The 17658-nt window shown below is 40.0% G+C and overlaps 1 protein-coding gene across 7 annotated transcripts in view; it reads right to left on the bottom strand.

The window, feature by feature from the left end:
• Nucleotides 1-17658, bottom strand: part of Hr39 (Nuclear hormone receptor FTZ-F1 beta) — a 129540-nt gene that overhangs the window by 8016 nt on the left and 103866 nt on the right. For 6 of the 7 annotated variants that reach the window (XM_065238479.1, XM_065238505.1, XM_065238512.1 and 3 more), the window contains 2 exons: nucleotides 5390-6567; nucleotides 5115-5326 (listed from right to left, as the gene is read on the bottom strand). In XM_065238479.1, the coding sequence (XP_065094551.1) occupies nucleotides 5115-5326; nucleotides 5390-6480 (1303 nt within the window). In that variant the 5' untranslated portion in view covers nucleotides 6481-6567. Of the gene's footprint in view, nucleotides 1-5114; nucleotides 5327-5389; nucleotides 6568-6808; nucleotides 6870-17658 lie in introns of those variants that run through there. The other variant, XM_065238487.1, reaches the window with a different exon arrangement.

Raw genomic sequence — 17658 nt, 5'->3', positions numbered from 1 at the left:
TGTAGATTTTTCATCGAGATGCTGAACTCGCCAAAATTTTCAAAATTTTAGGACATTGAAAATATTTTGAACTTAGAATCCTAATTTCATAAAACATTAAAATCCCAGACTTTGATTAAACATATCTTGGAAAAAACTATCAAGATCTGTGGCATAGAAAAAGTTTCATGATTCTGGGGCTTTGAAAAATAATCGACATCCCAGACAGATACATTTTTCAAGATCCTGAATCTCAAAATGAAAGTCGAGGTCTCAGACTTCGATAAGACATTAGGCTTTGATAAAATTTCCCTGAGTTTTCCAGGATTTTCGAAGACTTCCGCGGAAAGTTTCCAGGATTTTAAAGACACCAATTCTAGATTCTATACCGAAAAAAATAATTAGAAAACTTCATTTCTAAAAAAATGTCATACACAGATAAAATTGCAAATGTATAGAGTTTGAATTACCATAATTTGAATCAATACAGTACCCTTTCGATATTAGCATGGTTCAATTTTGGCAACAAAATCACAAAACCGTTTGTCTTTGGCATGGGATTCAATTTTGGCACCGTGCCAAAATCGAACCGATTTTGAAAATAATGTATTTTTGTCCCTTGTGATTAGAATTTTAAATAAAAGATTAATTATTTAACGTCTATGGTCCAAAATAAACGAAATAATAAATTAAATTTCAACATAAATCCGTTTTATTTTGGCAGTTTGGCAACACTAATCATTCGGGCTGGTTGCCACAATCGAATGGGTACTGAATATTTCAGAATTTAAAATTTAATTTTTAACATAAATGCTGTTGTTTTCACAACAAAAGATCTCCTTAAGTATTATTTTTTCCATGTGTACCTCATTTGATTATGGCAACATTTTATGTTGATAACAAACATGAATAACCAAGGGCGTAAGGAAGTGCAATTTTTTGAATGGACTAGTAATATTTAAACGAAGAGAAATCTAATTCCAGGAGTCAATAATTTGTTTTACTAACGTCGATTTATAGCTTTTTTACTAAGTCTATGAAAACAAACAATTTGCAAAATCTAAAAGTTATTTTAAATTTATCTAGGTTCACAATCTTTAAAAAACTTCAAAATTAAAAAAAAATCCCTTACAATTCGCTCAATAATACTCTAGAAGTTATCTATTCTTTGATTCACTCTGAAACTCTCTTAGAATTCTAAATTACGTTTGTTGTATTACCTAAGAGATCCCCAAATAATTCTCCTGAAACAAACTCTCCTCAGTATTCACGAAATATTATCCGCGAATTCCGATTGTCATCGGAATTCGCTCTAAATTCCCCACAGAATTCTCTTAAATTAGTCCCTCAGTATGATCCTCAAAATTAATACTTCTTTGAGTTCTCTAAAAATAATTAATACTTCTTTGAGTTCTCTAAAAAATATTAAAGGAATATTCCTTTAAACATTAGCTCTAAACATTAATGAAACAATCCTCAAAATTCCTTTGGAATTATCCTCAGAATTTTCATTGAATTCTTATCAGAATTTTCATTGGACTCTCCTTCCTCTTTTGGAATTCTACCCTCAAGAACCTTGTAGTTCTCCTCATAGCTCCCTTTCAATTGGACTCTTTGGTAGAGATGAACCAGCCGACGGCAGATAAGATAACTTTGACTATATGTTTAGTATTACTTCTGCGTGAAGTCAACGATTTACATAGTTGAAGATGCTAATTTCAAATAACAGGCTAAAGTGATATTTTTTATACGATAGATACGATTATCATCTCCTCCATCTATCGTATAAAAATTACCACTTTAGTCTGTTATTTGAAATTAGCATCTTCAACTAGATAAGATAAGATAAGATTCTCTTTGGAATTACATTGGAATCATCAACAGAATTCTGTTGAAATTTTACATTCAATCCCACTTACAATTCTGTTATGATTATACTCAGAACTACTTTTTAATGCTCCTTACGTTTCACCTGGCATCTGGAGATCAACAAAACTAACATGAAAGAAATCCGCAAATACCACTTCAATTTTCCTAACAATTCTTCCCTTGGAATTCTCCTCTGGATGTCCTTATCCCTTGGATTTCCTTGGAGACTCTCGTCAAATTCATTCATTAAAGTTCATAAGCAGTGAAACCTTAAAAATAAAATCTGGGTTCTTTGAAAATATTCAACGTCTTGAATATTTATTTTCTTTCCAGATTCTTGAAAATTTCTCCAAGTCTGATTTTGTTAGGTCCGGGTATTTAGAACAATTTAATTTTTTTTCGTCTAATTCATGTCTCAAGACCCCAGAAAAAAAAAAACATTTCTAGTTTCAGAATGCACGTTGTTACTGAAGGTAAATCCACTCCAGAATTACTTGATACGAGAATTTCAAAATTCCCTGAGAATTACAGGATTTTTCAGGTAAAATTAAATTCCCTGAAGTTTATCGGTTTTCCAAGTTTTTCAAGGTTTTTCAACGTGTTAAACAGAAATCAAAACTTAGACCTTGAAATAATCCAAATCTTAAGCTAACAATAATTTACGGATTTGAGGTTTAGTACAAATATGAAATTCTGGGGCTTCAAAGATTTCAAAATCGACTCGAAGACTTGAAAAAAACAACAGATTATTTTTAGGGAAATGAAAAAAAAAAGAATTTTCAAGTTCTATGTAGTAAGCACATTTTACAATGTTAATAGACTTCAAAGCATTTTCTTATAAGAATTTTTAAAAGATTAATCTTTCAACATTTTCTAGAATATTGATTTTATTTTTATCAAGAAAAATATGAAATCATCTGCAAAATTTATTTCAGTCTCCATAGAAATCTTCAGAGGGCGAGATAAGCGGATGGAATTCGTCTAATTTCTATTAGAAATATTCATAGGATTTAATATTCTAACTAGATCAAACTACAGAGTGTTGTTATCGAATATAAATTCAATCTTTATTTTTCGTGTGCTTTTCAAATTCAACTAGTTTGTGGAATCAAAAATTATATCCCAACTCTAGGGGGAGAGGTAGCTCATCGATTCTTCCGGTTCGCCTCCTAGCATCGTGCTATAAGGTACCAGGCGATAACCAGGGTAGTTGATCGATAGCTCGATGACGTCATTTCGTTGGCGTCTGCAATGGGAAATTCTCATAGCAGGCGTTGACGATGGGACGTTTTCGAGTTGCTGAATAGCAACTATCGTGGTAACTCACCGATTACCTGTCGATCTACCAAATTTGGAAAGACGTCTGCATTGAATTGTCTCATATAATAATATTCCACCCAATATATCACAAGAAATTGCGAGTAGCTGAGTGGAATGGAGATAAGTTAAGCATTGGGTACAGGACCAAGTCTCCCCTGGATGGTGCCAAAAGATGAGCGCAATAGAATCATCAAGTTGCCATAAGGCACGGAATGAGACTATTGCATGGATGGGTAGTCAAAGTCTTCCATTCGTTAGTCATTTCAGGTGGATTAGAACAGGTTTAGGTTTAGGGTGGGCGTTGGCCAGATTTGGATTTTTCAGATGTAATCCTGGATAGGACCCTGTCATTGAACGTCGCGTGAAAGTGGAACTTAATGAAGGCCTAAGTACTTTTTCGTAGTTTTTAGTAAGATCGTCGGTTACAGTGGCCTGCTTACTGAGCAGAAAAACGCGGTCCCAGGTCCTTACATATCAAAGAGATTTATGGTAAAATCGCTTGTGTATCGTGTATTTTGCGAAACTCGTTGTTGTCGTTGGTTCCGGGTTTGAATGGATACACAAATTTGAGCAACGGTATTATGTGCGTTTTTGCTTACTGAGCAGAACATCATGAGTCTAATCTCAGGCCCATCCACATTCAAGATTCGTCAATCTTTTATTTGTTAATATGATTACATGGTAATAACAGCAACTCGGTGATTAAAAGGGTGCTCGTCTGCCTAGTGGCAAACGTTTTTGCTTACTGAGCAGAAGACCGTGGGTTTTGTCCCAAGCTCCTTCGCGTTATATGATCGTTAGGACATCAATTCAGCTTATCGTTTACCAAAACGAACCCTGCTGCAAACCCAACCCAAGTGATTCCTCGTGGAAGTGCAGAGGTGTTCTCGGCTTCCATCAAAGCGAGTGTCATGTCAACACAATCCTTCCCATTCCTTTCTTGACCTGTGTTCGGGCGCGGCCGGCGCTGGTATTGCCTAATTTGAGATCACCAGTTTTTACACATTGATTGCTAGTCCCAAGCATCGTCTATTGGTTCTCTGTGTAATTACAGCTGATCTGGCAGTAACAGAGTAGCAACCGTGGGCGGTCAATCAAGCTCAAGCTCAAAAATTATATCCCAACTCTATTGATTAATTGATCTTCGCTGGTTGATTAACGGCCCCAAGAAATTAGCAAAATATTGCGAAGCACACAATTATTATTTTACACGTTCATCGAAATGAAAAGTCATGTGAAACGCTACCGTCTGGTGCAAGGTTGCAACATATTTGACACACAAAACCCTGCTGCCGAATTGTATTTTGTTTTCTCCACCCATCTTGCCCTTTGGGGATTTCTAATTTTCCATACCTAAAGTTTTCGTTCCAATTGGAATCTTCTGCCATAAAAATAATTCTTCATGTCATTCAATTTCCTGTAAGACATTGTTTATCTTTGCTAGACCAACAATTGAAATAGTCGGAACAACTAAACGTAAACAATGGCTTTAAACGCAAATTTCTCGAGAGTCAAAACACATCCACATAATCTAATACCAGCATCTGAAAGAGAAAACTTCCTTCGTCGAATGGCATTGTTAGTTTGTGTGGGTGTATTTTGATTCTCGAGAAATTTGTGTTTAAAGCCATTGTTTACGTTTGGTTGTTCCGCCTATTTCAATTGTTGGTCTAGATTGTATATTCTGTTTAATATAATTTGTTTCTCATAGTTTATCATTTAGCTAACAAAATTGATTGGAGATTAAACAATGTTTTTCATTTGCATAATCACCAACCCAAAATCGTCGTCTTAAATCTGTATTTGAATGTTCCACTTTATCAAACATCAAGCTCCATAGAAATACCACAGAACACAAAGTAGAAGCTTGGCAAAGCACTAAATGCTCCGCGGAGCCCTATTTGAAAACCCACATCTTAAATTAAAAACAAAAACCCCAAACTCACCTTCCAGCTTCATCCCCTTCTGAAGGCACTTCTCGAACCGGCACGCGGGACACTTTTTCCTCGTGGCGATCGTCACCGGGCAGGCGGCTCCCCTAAGGCACACGTAGTTCTTCCTGTTCTGCACGGTCCGCTTGAAGAACCCCTTGCACGACTCGCAGGAGAAGATTCCGTAGTGAAATCCGGAGATCTTGTCCCCACAGATGGGACATGGGCTGCAAAAAAACCAATTATTAAGAATTGTCCGAACCAAACGCCTCGAAAATAACTGTACAAACCTATTGATCAGTTGCTGCCGGGAGATCCCCGGGGACGGCAAATGTTCGCTATCAAAGACCGGCTCATCTTGGCTGGCAAGTTTCAGTGCCTGTTCGTTGTCGATCATCGGTTTGTATAATACTGAGTGATGTAGCGGGGAACCGTTGTAGGACCCACTGGCGAACATGTTGTGCCGTCCCTGGATGGGGGAATGCGTCGGACTGAACTCGGAACTGTACGAGTAGCAGCTACTGTGCGATGCGTCGCTGTTGTTGCGACTCAGGGATGGGGTGTAGGGAGCATGTCGGGAGGTGAGCGGGGATTGACTCGGAGAACTGTGGGTGTAGACGGAGTGGATGGCAGAATCCGGACTGGGGTTGGCCGGAAGAAGGGTCGTTTTTGAGCGTACCAGGAGGGGTGAATGTACTGCTGGAAGATTCTCGGCCAGCCCGTGTTCGTACTTGAGGTTTATGACATCGGGGAGTTTCTTAGCGTTAATACTACTACTGCTAGTTGGAATGGAATTGGCGTAGCTGGAAGCCACGTTGTGATTGATTAACGGAATGCCCACTTCCGGTTTGATTACTCGGTTCGGAAGCGGAGAGCTACTGCTACTGTGATTGGCGGTCAGAGCCAGCGGTTCCGTTATGCCAGGCCCCGTCGGTTCTTCCTTGGCCACTACGAGTGGCTCCGTTTTGGCTACCGTCCCTGGCCCACTGGGGCCACTGGAACTGTTTTCGTTGTCGATCATCATCGCTTCCGGTTCGGACAGCTCGCCCTCCCAGGACATAGGCCGTGGCAATCCCTTGCTAGCGCGACTATCCTCCCTCATGTTGACCTTGGCCGTCTTTTCAATGTTCGATAGTTCTGTATCAGACTCGTCGGATTCTTCCATTTTTGGCACGGTTATTCTGATACCAACGTTTCCGAAAATCGTACCGCTACTGTTGGTGCTGGCATTCGGAGTGTTGCTGCTGCTGCTGCTCCCGGAACTGGTTCCCGATGGTGCCGGAATCATGCTGCTCACGTTGCTGGTCGGATTGAAGTTCGGATCATTCTCACAGTTGATCGTCGTTACCGAGACGTTTCCTCGCGACTCCGTTGATGTCATTCTGCTAGCTGCTTCGATAATTATTCTTCACACATACACAACACGACATGCGATGCTACGACAATAATATGGAAGCAGAAATCATTTCTGGAAAGAGTCAAATAAAAAAAAACGAGATAAGTCACAATGCATGAATTCATCCGGATGTGTCAAGGTCATTATCAAATAAGGGTCTTAAGATATTCAACGTCACATGTCGGTGAAATATGCCACTCTAGGTCTTACAGTTCTACGCCACACCTGGAATTCTATCCAACGTTCTTATCAGACTGCCACCTTCCAAAGTTCCAACCAGACAACAAAAGATTAAAAGCCAAATCCTACTCACTACACATTGCACGGTGGTCTTCCTAGCAGTTTGCCTAGTTTTCCAAGAATTCTAAACTTTTGGTACACTCACACACCTTGCACAAAAAAAAATAAGTCCCATCCTCTGCGGATATCACATTTCAAAGTTTATTTATGCTGAAACCCCCCGAACCAACCACCAAAATCCAATGAACACACAAAATAAAACTCCTCATTCCCGGACACCCAACTTGAAAACAAGTTGCAAACAGAGTCTGGTTCGCTAGCTCTAGCTACCATTCCATTCCGATCCGAATCCCGAGTCCGCGTCAACCTCACACACGTTCACCTTTCTTACTGTACTTTCAACTAACTCGCTCACTCTTCCGAGTTTAAATAAATCCACGGGTGCACGGGAATAAAAAAAAAAAACACAACAACCAACCGCCACACCATCATATTACCAACACTCGCTGAGCTGAATCAGATGAATAAAGACTACAGAGTCTCACTCGATCCATTCAAACACATTCCATCACCCACCGCACACTGCTAGGAAACGCTCAACGAGCGCTGGTCGTGATGGTGGTGGTGGTGGTGGTGGCAGCAACAGAAGTGCCAGGCTAATGTGTAGACACAACGACCTTCAGATATGTTGGATTTGTACGCAACGACCTTGCATGTGCGTCATCGTTCGTCGTCGTCAACAAACCACACCAACACACCCGTGCACGGAGCACAGGGGGAGAATCGCGATAAACACCACCACCACACCCGTCGTCGTCGGAGCGAACGACAAAGCCGGCCTCTTGCCACCCCATCGAATCGGTCGTTCCATAGAGCAAATGCGATGGCATGGTGATTTGCATTGGAAATTAGTGTAGTACCTACCTACAGTGAAGACGGACCGAACGAATGCAAAATGAGGTGGGCAGGAACGAACACTATCCTATCTATATAGTAGCGCTAGTAGCGCGCAATTCGATTCATGTGAAACCCGGATGGGCTGCCAGTTGGGTGTTTTTTTTTAAACAAAGACAACATATGGACACACTTGGCACGGAGTTTCAACAAAATCTATTCCAGATTGAACAATGAAATTACCAATTTTTCCGGCATTTCCCACTTTTCAGGAATGAGTAGCCACTAGACTGATACAAAATTTGAAATTTTCGCTTCCCAGCACACAAACGGTTCCAAATCGGGTCCTGATTAGCCTCCCAAAATAAGATCTCATTTCGAAAGAAACTGACTTGCCGAAAAGCATGTTGTTCATTGACTTTTAGTCTTTTCGATATTGCCCTGAGTGAAAGTTCGATAGCTTTTGTTGTGGGAAATCTCCATAGCTACAACTCTGCTCAATATCATATTTCAGCAAAACGTCCAAATAAATAGCTATTAATTATTTAAGAGATTCATAATCTTATGGCATGATCAAGCAGCTGCTTTGTGGAGAACACTGTATTGTGCACTGTGACCAGCGTTGCCAGATATACCGATTTATCGGTATTTGTACCGATTTCCGAACTAGATACCGATATACAGATAAGGTTCCTTAGAATACCGATTTTTACCGATTTTTTTTTTAAATAATTAAAATTATTCTTATTTGTCCGGAGACAGTTTTTGTGAGAGACTTGTATCTTTTTGGGTACCTCATATTTTTTGAGCCTTTAAAATTCTAAACAATCATCTCTAAGGATGCCTTATGCTTGATACTCTTTCGACTTATGTTTGTATTTCCACGCCGTTTTTGACTACCCATCAATCGAGAAATAGTCGATGGCTCTTTCCGATAATTCCGAGGGAATCGAGAAATATTTTTTAAACATTATTTAACTTCCGGATGTTTTTATTATTTTTTTTTTTTTTCCTGAAGTTTCATCCAACTTTCCCTTGAATTTTCTTCCACCTTACCTTGGAAGCTTCTTCAGCCTTTGCTAGAAAGATTCTTTCATCTTCTCCTGCCAGTTTTTTTTTTCAAATTTCCCGGAACCTCAAGGATGCGGTCAGATTTTTATTGCGAATCCACACTAGCTGCAGGAACATTTAAGAAGTTCTGAAACTTCAGAAAAAATCCAGACTATTTTGTAAGTTTCGATAAATTAAAGACAGTTCAATAAACTTCTGTTAAAATTCGAAAGCCCGGCAATTTCAGAAAAGTCCAGCGAACTCCAGTGAACTTAAGGAAACATAATAAATATTTTTGGAAACTTCACAAGTCCAAAGAACTTCAGGGAAGTTTAATGGTTTTCAGGAACTTTAGTTAAGCTCAGAGAACATCAGGACAGATCAATTAATTTCAATGAAATTGCTGAAATTATAAAGGAGTTCCGAGAAACTCAGGCAATTTCCGAAAACTTCAGCAATGTCCTGAGGGGCTCATGCAAATTTAGGAAACGTTAGGAAGTTACATGAACATTAGATCATTGTGAGAACATATTAGTGAAAGTTTTATGCTTTTTAATGGCAATGTTATAGGATTTAATTAAAACGAATTTATTTGCTTCCGTATTCGATCGTAGCTAGCTTTACAATGTCTGCCTCGAGTGGGAGTCGCCTTCTCCGCGCTATTACTCAGACACTAAACTGAAATGTGTGAGGGGTATGAAAATGGAAATGAGGGGTAATAACTCCGTAATAACTACACTGAATGTTTTCTCTTCTACAGCTCGGCCATCCTGCGGAACTTTTCTCCCACTGATACCTAGTCCCTATGCTGCGTTACAAATGATTGTTTGATCTTCGTTTTCCAGTCGTTATGCTATTCAAATTCATGTTCGTCCTGAAATAGATAAAAGCTAGCGTTAATCCTCTCTATCACTGCTTTCGGATTCAACTTCTTGATCTACATCCGAACTACTACCAGCTTCATGTGACTTATACATTCGCATATTCTGTGGATCAAAAATTCCCTCAAAATGTTTCGTCGACACTTGATACCCATCTATATCTGACACAATATATCTATTCTGATCAAGAACCTTTTTCACTCGGTAAGGCCCTTTGAATCGAGGCCTTAGCTTTTTGTTTTCCCCGACTACTGGTACACTTCTAATAACTACCAAATCGTTCTCCTTGAATGTAGTCCTGAGACTTCTACTATCATGACACTTCTTATTGTAATCCTGCACTTTTCGTATGCACTCGGCTGCCATGTTCCGTGCATCTTCCAGATTTAGCCGATCAGATGACTCCAGCAGGTCCTGGAAGTATTGAACGGCATCATGGTTAATTTTTCGGTGTTGTTGCACTCCATACAGCAGCTTAGATGGAATCGACCCAGTTCCTCGGTTGATCGAATTGTTGAGAAAATACTCAACATCGTCTTAGAGGACTCAGCTAGTTTAGCCAATACTGGAAGCAGTGTACGATTGTACCTCTCGACTTGGCCATTTGCCTGAGGACATGCTGTTGCTACAAGAGTATGCGAAAATCCATGGGAATCCGCAAATTGCTTGAACGGTTGCGATGTAAAACAAGATCCACGGTCAGTGATAAGGATTCTTGGAGTACTGTAGTTGATGAAATATGATTTCAGATGTTTCATTACTTCTTTGGAGTTGGTTGTTTTTGTTGGGTACAGCTTCACGAACTTTGTGAATCCATCTACCACCGCCAAAATATACTTGTTCTTCCCTTTCGTCATCTCTAGCGGACCCAAATGATCTGCATGTAAAGTCCAAAATGGTCGGTTTCCTTTGGCGATGTTTTGAAGCACACCATCATTTTTCCTTGCTTTTGGATTAAAAAGTATACAGGATATACACTTTTTACAGTGTTCAGCTATTTTTTCTAACATATTTGGAAACCAGAATGCTCGCTTGATCAATTCTATAACTTTATCCTTTCCGAAATGCCCCATTGAGTCGTGGAATCGGTATACAACAGAATCTTCCATTGCTTGAGGCACGTACAATAATAAACGGTTTTTCTCCTTTCTGAACAACAAGTTATCTCGAACCTCGTATTTTTTTAAGTCTCCATTTGTTGCTGATGCTTTCAATGCGCAGATGACAGGATCTTGAATTTGAGCCACGTACAGAGCGTTCTCGAACGAATTATCTTCATTGATGTCCTTGGCCAAGTCAACTGTGTGAACGTACATCCTTGAAAGGGCGTCGACGTGCTGCATTTGCTCCCCAGAACGATGCACGACCTTGTAGTTGAACTCCTCGAGGAACATGGCCCATCTTGCAATTTTCGAGTTGATATCCTTTTTCTCCAGCGTTTGCTTCAGGGATTTACAGTCAGTTACTATTTCAAACGGAATACCAGTAACATAGTGTCTAAAGCGCTTCAACGCATATACTATTGCCAGGGTTTCTAGCTCAAAAGAATGGAGCTTGCTTTCTGCGGAATTTGTTTTACGACTGAAAAACATGACCGGGTGATATTTATTGTCAATCCGTTGACGCTGCATCAAAATACCTCCAAATCCTTGCGATGACGCATCTGTGTGCAACTGCGTATCAGTATTTGGAGAATATATGCAAAGCACAGGACGCGATATCAACAACTTTTTAAGCTTTTCTACAGCTTCCAACTGCGGTGCTCCCAAAAAATACTCAGCATCTTTCTTAAGAAGATCGTAAAGAGGACTAGCTATCGTAGAAAATCCCTTGATAAATTTCCTGAAATAGCTCATCAATCCCAGAAAACGTTGCAAGCTCTTCGCGTTTTGAGGAACTGGTATTTCGCGAACTGCTTCCACATGCCGGTCACAAGGGCTGATTTGATTGAAGCTGATGCTGTATCCCAGGAAGTCAACACGAGTGACTAGAAAACGGCTTTTCTCCAGATTTAGTTTCACTCCGTTATCTTTGAGAGTAGCAAAAACTCGACGCAAAAGATCTAGATGCTGATGCACAGTTTTTGAGCAGAGCATTATGTCGTCCATAAACACTATCAGTTCTCAAGACTTGACAAAAGGATGCAGAATCTTAGCCACATAGCGCGAAAAAATGGCGGGTGCGTTTGTGTACCCAAATGGAAGCTTGTTGAACTCAAATTGTCCGTTTTCCGTGACAAAAGAAGTGTACTTTTTTGAATCCTCGGTAAGGTCCACATGGAAAAACCCATTTTTCATATCCATTGTAGAGAAATACTTCATTCCATCTAACTTTGCAATCTGGTCCTCGATTACCGGAAGAGGAAAATGATCTCGTTCAACTAACCGATTCAAAGATTTGAAATCGACGCACAGTCGGAAAGATCCGTTTTTCTTTTTCACCAGAACAATCCTACTGGAATAAGGAGAATCGCTTTCACGTATAATGCCTTTATCTAGCCATTCAGCCACTATTGACTCTACCACCTTTCGCTCTGCGTGACACAACCGTTGTGGTGAGACGTTATAATATTTCTCTTCCCGCAAACAAATTGATGCTGTAAATTGTACCGCTTTTCCGTAGTCCGACTTCTTGATGCAATAATTGGTCTGATAAGCACGCAAAATTTCTTCACGGAACTTCACAGTCTCCTCGTTATCACCAACAATCAAGCAAAGTTCTTCTTCGACCGACTGGTTTAGAGCATTCTCTCCGAATGCTGTGTTCATTAGTACACTGTCGTATTCACTTTTAGGTTTTTCTTCTGATTTCGAGAATCGTATAACCGATAGATTGTTTCGTTTCATAAAATCTCGACCTAGAATTGCACTAACTTCCATTGTCTCATCAGGAACAACATAGAAAGAAACGTCATAAACTAAGGATCTGAATAGAACTATTTTTGTTTTTAAACAACCTTCAACACATATTTTCGAACTATTCACACCTATTATTTCTCGATTGTTTGCTACCTCTTTATCCAATCTAACTAGAGCTGCCAGTGCTGAATGCTTAATTAGGCTTACCGCACTGCCGGAATCCACCAACAGCTTGAGTTGCTTGAGACGTCGTCCAATAATCGCTTCTCCTTCCATCATTCCGTCTTCATCCGTATCGATTCCTTCGTTTGCCGCCGGCTGATCCTGATTAGATGCAGAAATCATAGCGACTCTCAGCTTCGGTGCAAAAGTTGACGGCTTCTTGTCTGGACAAGTATCCTCCTGATGACCAACCTTGGAGCAGCAAGCACACCGAGAACGACGTTGCGGTTTGGGGCAGTTAACGGATTTGTGCCCTGCAATGCAATTGAAACAAACCCAATCACTAGACCCAGCTTGTGATGTTACTGGTACCAGTGCTGCTGTTCTTCCGTCGTTACCTGTCGGACGGCTTGCTTGCGAAATGCGAGCCACGTTGTAGTTTGGTTTCTTCATCCGGAAATTTGCTTCGCACCACTTCAAACGCTTCAAGAGATCCATAACTGTTCGGTATTCCGCCGATACTATTTGCTCGTAAAGCTTATCACGAGACAGCCCACTAATGATGTATTTGATGAGCGAAGACTGTGACATTTGTCCTTTACTCGCAATGTTCTGCATTCTGAAGACGTAACCTTCGTAGCTTTCCTGGTTGCTTTTCATGGCTGCCATCAGCTCTCGATGGATATCGGCATCATCGACGTAGTTTGGGAACGTTGCAGCTATCATCTCTTTGAAATCATGGAAATTGAAAATGTCCTCCTCCACAGAGTTGTACCACAGTTTTGCTGATCCAGTCAACCTTGTGGTAGCGTACAAAAGAGCAGCTGCATCGGTCCAATTGTAGAGTGTTTTGTAATGATCCAGTTTGCGTAGCCATGACGTAACAGCATTTTCGCCATTGAATTCGCTTATCAAAGCCTTCACTTCCTCCGGATGGAGCGGACGGGATTGAGCTTGCGGTGCGTTCCTCATCAGCCAGTTTTCTTCTTCCTCCTGTGAATCGTATTCTCGTTCGTCGACGCCATGTCGTCGTCTTCGTCTGGGCATCCTTCTCAGTCAGGTTTTTACGTCTTAGACAGAGAATTAGCCTCCTCGTAACCGCACACCGTTTAAAATCACGTAATCCAACTAGCGAATCGAAGCTCAACGTATAAAGCCGCGGTGTATCCCACTTCTGAAATTTCTATAGGATTTAATTAAAACGAATTTATTTGCTTCCGTATTCGATCGTAGCTAGCTTTACAATGTCTGCCTCGAGTGGGAGTCGCCTTCTCCGCGCTATTACTCAGACACTGAACTGAAATGTGTGAGGGGTATCAAAATGGAAATGAGGGGTAATAACTCCGTAATAACTACACTGAATGTTTTCTCTTCTACAATGTCGATTACTTTTAATTTTTTTTTTTTTTTTTTTTTGTAAAAGTGAAGTTTTATTTGTCAGTTTATCATACAAAGTTTTTTTGTTTTAACGTCAATTTGCTACATCAAGATGAAAGTTCAAATCAGCTATATCAATTCTACCGTTACAATCGTTAACGAAGCAGATATATGTAATAAACAAATTCAGAATTGCCACTCTATGTCTGTCGTTTATTCCTAATAGGGCAGGTCTTAGCAAGTCTTCGAACTCGAGTCGCCTCTTCTCGTTCACCAACAAGTAAAGCTTCGTCCTCTGCGCTGAAGTAAGTTGCCTCGATGCAATGTTTCGCCATGTGCGTGACCAGTCACTTGCTGGATGTTACGTTCCACCCTTGGTAGCTCAGTTTGCTGGACGAAGTACTGGTGAATTTGATCGGTGGAGGGGTTCTGTTGGATTTGGTGGGGAATTTGGGATAAGTTTGATAGGATTTGTCTAAGGTCGGGAAGATCTATTGAGATGGCTGGGCGGGGATTATCGTGGAAAAGAAGGGATCTATAAAAAGGAAGGGATTCGATCTCTTGTAGGTGTCGGTTGATTGCGAGTGACTTACATTTCAGAGCTGGTAATTGCAGCTTCAGGCCTCCATTCTCTTTGTGCGTGCCAGCTGCATCATTGGGACACGGGCGACAGTCCCTCTCCAGAGGAACGTACCCATTGCTGATGTGATTTTTGCCGTATGCACTCCCAACGGCGGTAGTATGGACGCGAGGTACCATATCCTAGACGTTCCGAACGTGTTGAGCATGATGACCCTTTGGTGCAGCGTCAGCGTGCGCAGAGAATGCAGCCACATTTGTTGCGCGAACTTCCCCACTAGCGCATTCCAGTTCATCGTTGTCATCAGTCGTATTGAATTTGCGAAAACAACACCCAGAATTTTAACTACATTGACTGTTTGTAGCCACTGAGTGTTGATTCTGTTGCCTTCGCAAAGCCCAACATCGACGGCAACAGTTTTCCGCAAATTTAATTTTGCGCCAGCAGCTCTCTCGAAACGAGTGAAAAGCCTATTTATCTCATCGATTTGCCTGGTCGATGTGACGATCACACTGATGTCGTCCGCATACGCCACCAGCAGATCATTCTCGCACACTCTTTCGAGTCTGCACACTAGTGTATGCAGGTAGAGAACGAAGAGGTGCATGGATAGCGGATCCCCTTGCCGTACAGAGCGTTGAATTTCGAACGGACGAGAAAGGTGCCCATTGATCAACAGTCGAGAGGTGGACCGGCTGGCAGTTCGAGAGAGTAGTGCGATGAGATCCTGGTTGAATGAGATCTTCAATGCTGATGTTACAATAAATTCAAGAAAATTGTGAGAGCACTTAAGAGATTTCGTAATCTTCAAGAAACTCCAGAGACCTTCAAAGATGATTAGAGATATTCCGGTAGTCTTATTATAATATGGAATGTTCCGAGCGCTTTGAGGATGACCAGAGAACTCCAAAAACAGCCCTTTATTTCAGAAAAATTACAAGAACTTTAAAGGAATTTCGAGGAATTATGGAATATTCCTAAGTGCATTTCAGGAATGTTCCGAAAACCTCAGGGAAATTGCGGAGTCTCCAGAGATGTTGTATGAATATCAGAAATCTCTTTCTTCCGGAATTATGTCCTTGTTTCTTTCGACTGTTCCCGTAAGCGCTCTGGCTTCCTACTTTCTTCAGATTTTTCTTCCAATCTACCTTGGGAAGTTTCTGCCAGCGTCTCCAGGAAGTTTATTTTGTCTTCTCAAGGAAGTTCAATTAATTCTTCCAGAAATTTCTTTCGTCTTTTTCTGGAAGTTTTTTTTTTTGTTCGACTTCTATTGGAAGGTTTTTCCAAGCTTCTTCTGGCTTTCCCTGGAAATGGCTACTTCTGGAAATTTACTTCCGATTTCCGAACTTTTCTGGCTTCCTTTGGATGTGACATCCAATTTTTTTCCGATCGTTTATTTAAATTTTCGCCACAAGTTTCTCAATTCGTGTCTTGGAAGTTTCCCGCATGTTTTCCCAACTTTTCTTAGAACTTTCCTCCAACTTCATCCACAGGGCTGGTAGCAATCACTGCTGTTAAAAATAGTTATTTTAGTGACCATTTTGATGAAATAAGTGACCAAATAGTGACTCAACCTTGTAAAAATAGTGACTAAAAAGTGACCTAAAAGTAAATTTTAATGAAAACTCTTAGGAATTTCTGAGGAGCTTTAGAGGAAAATTCCAAGGGCATTCTGAGCATAATTTCATAAAGTTTGTGGGAGAAAACGAATCCGGAGTAGGGTTTCTTATTGTGGAGAATTCCAAGGAAAACTAAAAGAAAATTGAATTCCGAGGATAGCTTCACCAAAATTTTGAGGAATATTTCAATGGGAATCTCCGTAGAATATGGAATGGACTATTTTGAGGTTTTCAGAACTACTTGAAAATTCCCAATTTTTTCCTGAAGTTAATGAAACTGCCTTGTAGTTCTTTTGTAGTTTGAGAAACTAGCCTGAGACTCACAATACTTCTCATCAAATACTTAAACTTCCCTGAACTTTTTAGGACTTCCTAAAGTTTCCTAAATTTTTTCAATGATCATGGATCTCCTCTAAACGTTTAACAATTCGCTGAAGTTCTCTAAACTTCTTTAAGATTTATGTGACTTCTCTAATGTTAACGGAACTGCTCTGAGGTTTTTTGTTCTTTTCTGAACTTCTCAAAACTTCTCTAAAGTTTTAGCATTTCTCATGAATCTTGTTGTATTGCGCTGAATTTAATTGAACCGCCCTAAAAATGATTAAGCTTCAGTGAGCTTCTGAACGTAAGCGAAGACCGTCTCTGAAGTTATTTGAATATCTGGGAACTGCTGTAACTTCCCACTTATTTTCTGAAACTAAAGGAACTGGCCTCATCAATGTGCATAAAAAATCCCGAAGTTCGCGGATCTCTCCTTAAGCTCCATAGATTTCTATAAAGTCCTCGAAAGGTTTGTGAAGACCACAGTCCTTCTGTGAAGTTTTCGAAGTTTTTTTTCTAAATTTCTGGAACTTTGTGCTACCGCAATTTTCATGGAATTAGAACGAAATAATTAATATAGTACTATGATTTTCATTAAAGTTCACTTCCCTTAAATTATCGACACTTATTTAGAACTTTTTCAATAGTCTAGACTTTCCTGGTGGTATTTAAACTGCCTAAACGATTATTGAATTTCCTTAAAGTTCTCTAGACTGCCCAGAATTTTCAGTATTTTTTTAAGAACCCGCAACTTTACTGAAATTCAATTATTTGCCTTGAAGTTTCGACAATTTCCCTTAAGTATTATAAACGGTCCCTAATTTTCCCTGAACTTATCAGTGGTTACCTGAAGTTCTCATAATTTGTTGCTTAATAATCCGACAATTTGTTTGATATATATTCATAATTCCCTGAGTTTCTCGCATCTTCTTTAAGGTTTTTACAATTTCCTTGAAATTGCTTGAACTGCCCTTTGATTCTATAATCTGTCTTGATGTTCTCGAAGCTTCCCTAAAACTTTCAATTTTATTGAAGATCTCGGTTCTCGGTGCTCGGAAATAAATGGAATTCCCGTAAAAACCTTTAAATTTCCCTGAAATTCTCTGAACTTCTGTGAAGTTTCTGAAATATTTCTGAAGTTTTCATAAATTCTCTGAAGGACTCTGTACTTCCCTGGAATT

This window comes from Ochlerotatus camptorhynchus, unplaced genomic scaffold (assembly GCF_037179485.1).
Source record: "Ochlerotatus camptorhynchus isolate MF236.1 unplaced genomic scaffold, CSIRO-AGI_Acam_v1.1 ptg000045l, whole genome shotgun sequence".
Taxonomy (NCBI): domain Eukaryota; kingdom Metazoa; phylum Arthropoda; class Insecta; order Diptera; family Culicidae; genus Ochlerotatus; species Ochlerotatus camptorhynchus.
The sequence above is the reverse complement of the archived record's forward strand: the minus strand, read 5'-3'. Positions and strand labels throughout refer to the sequence as shown.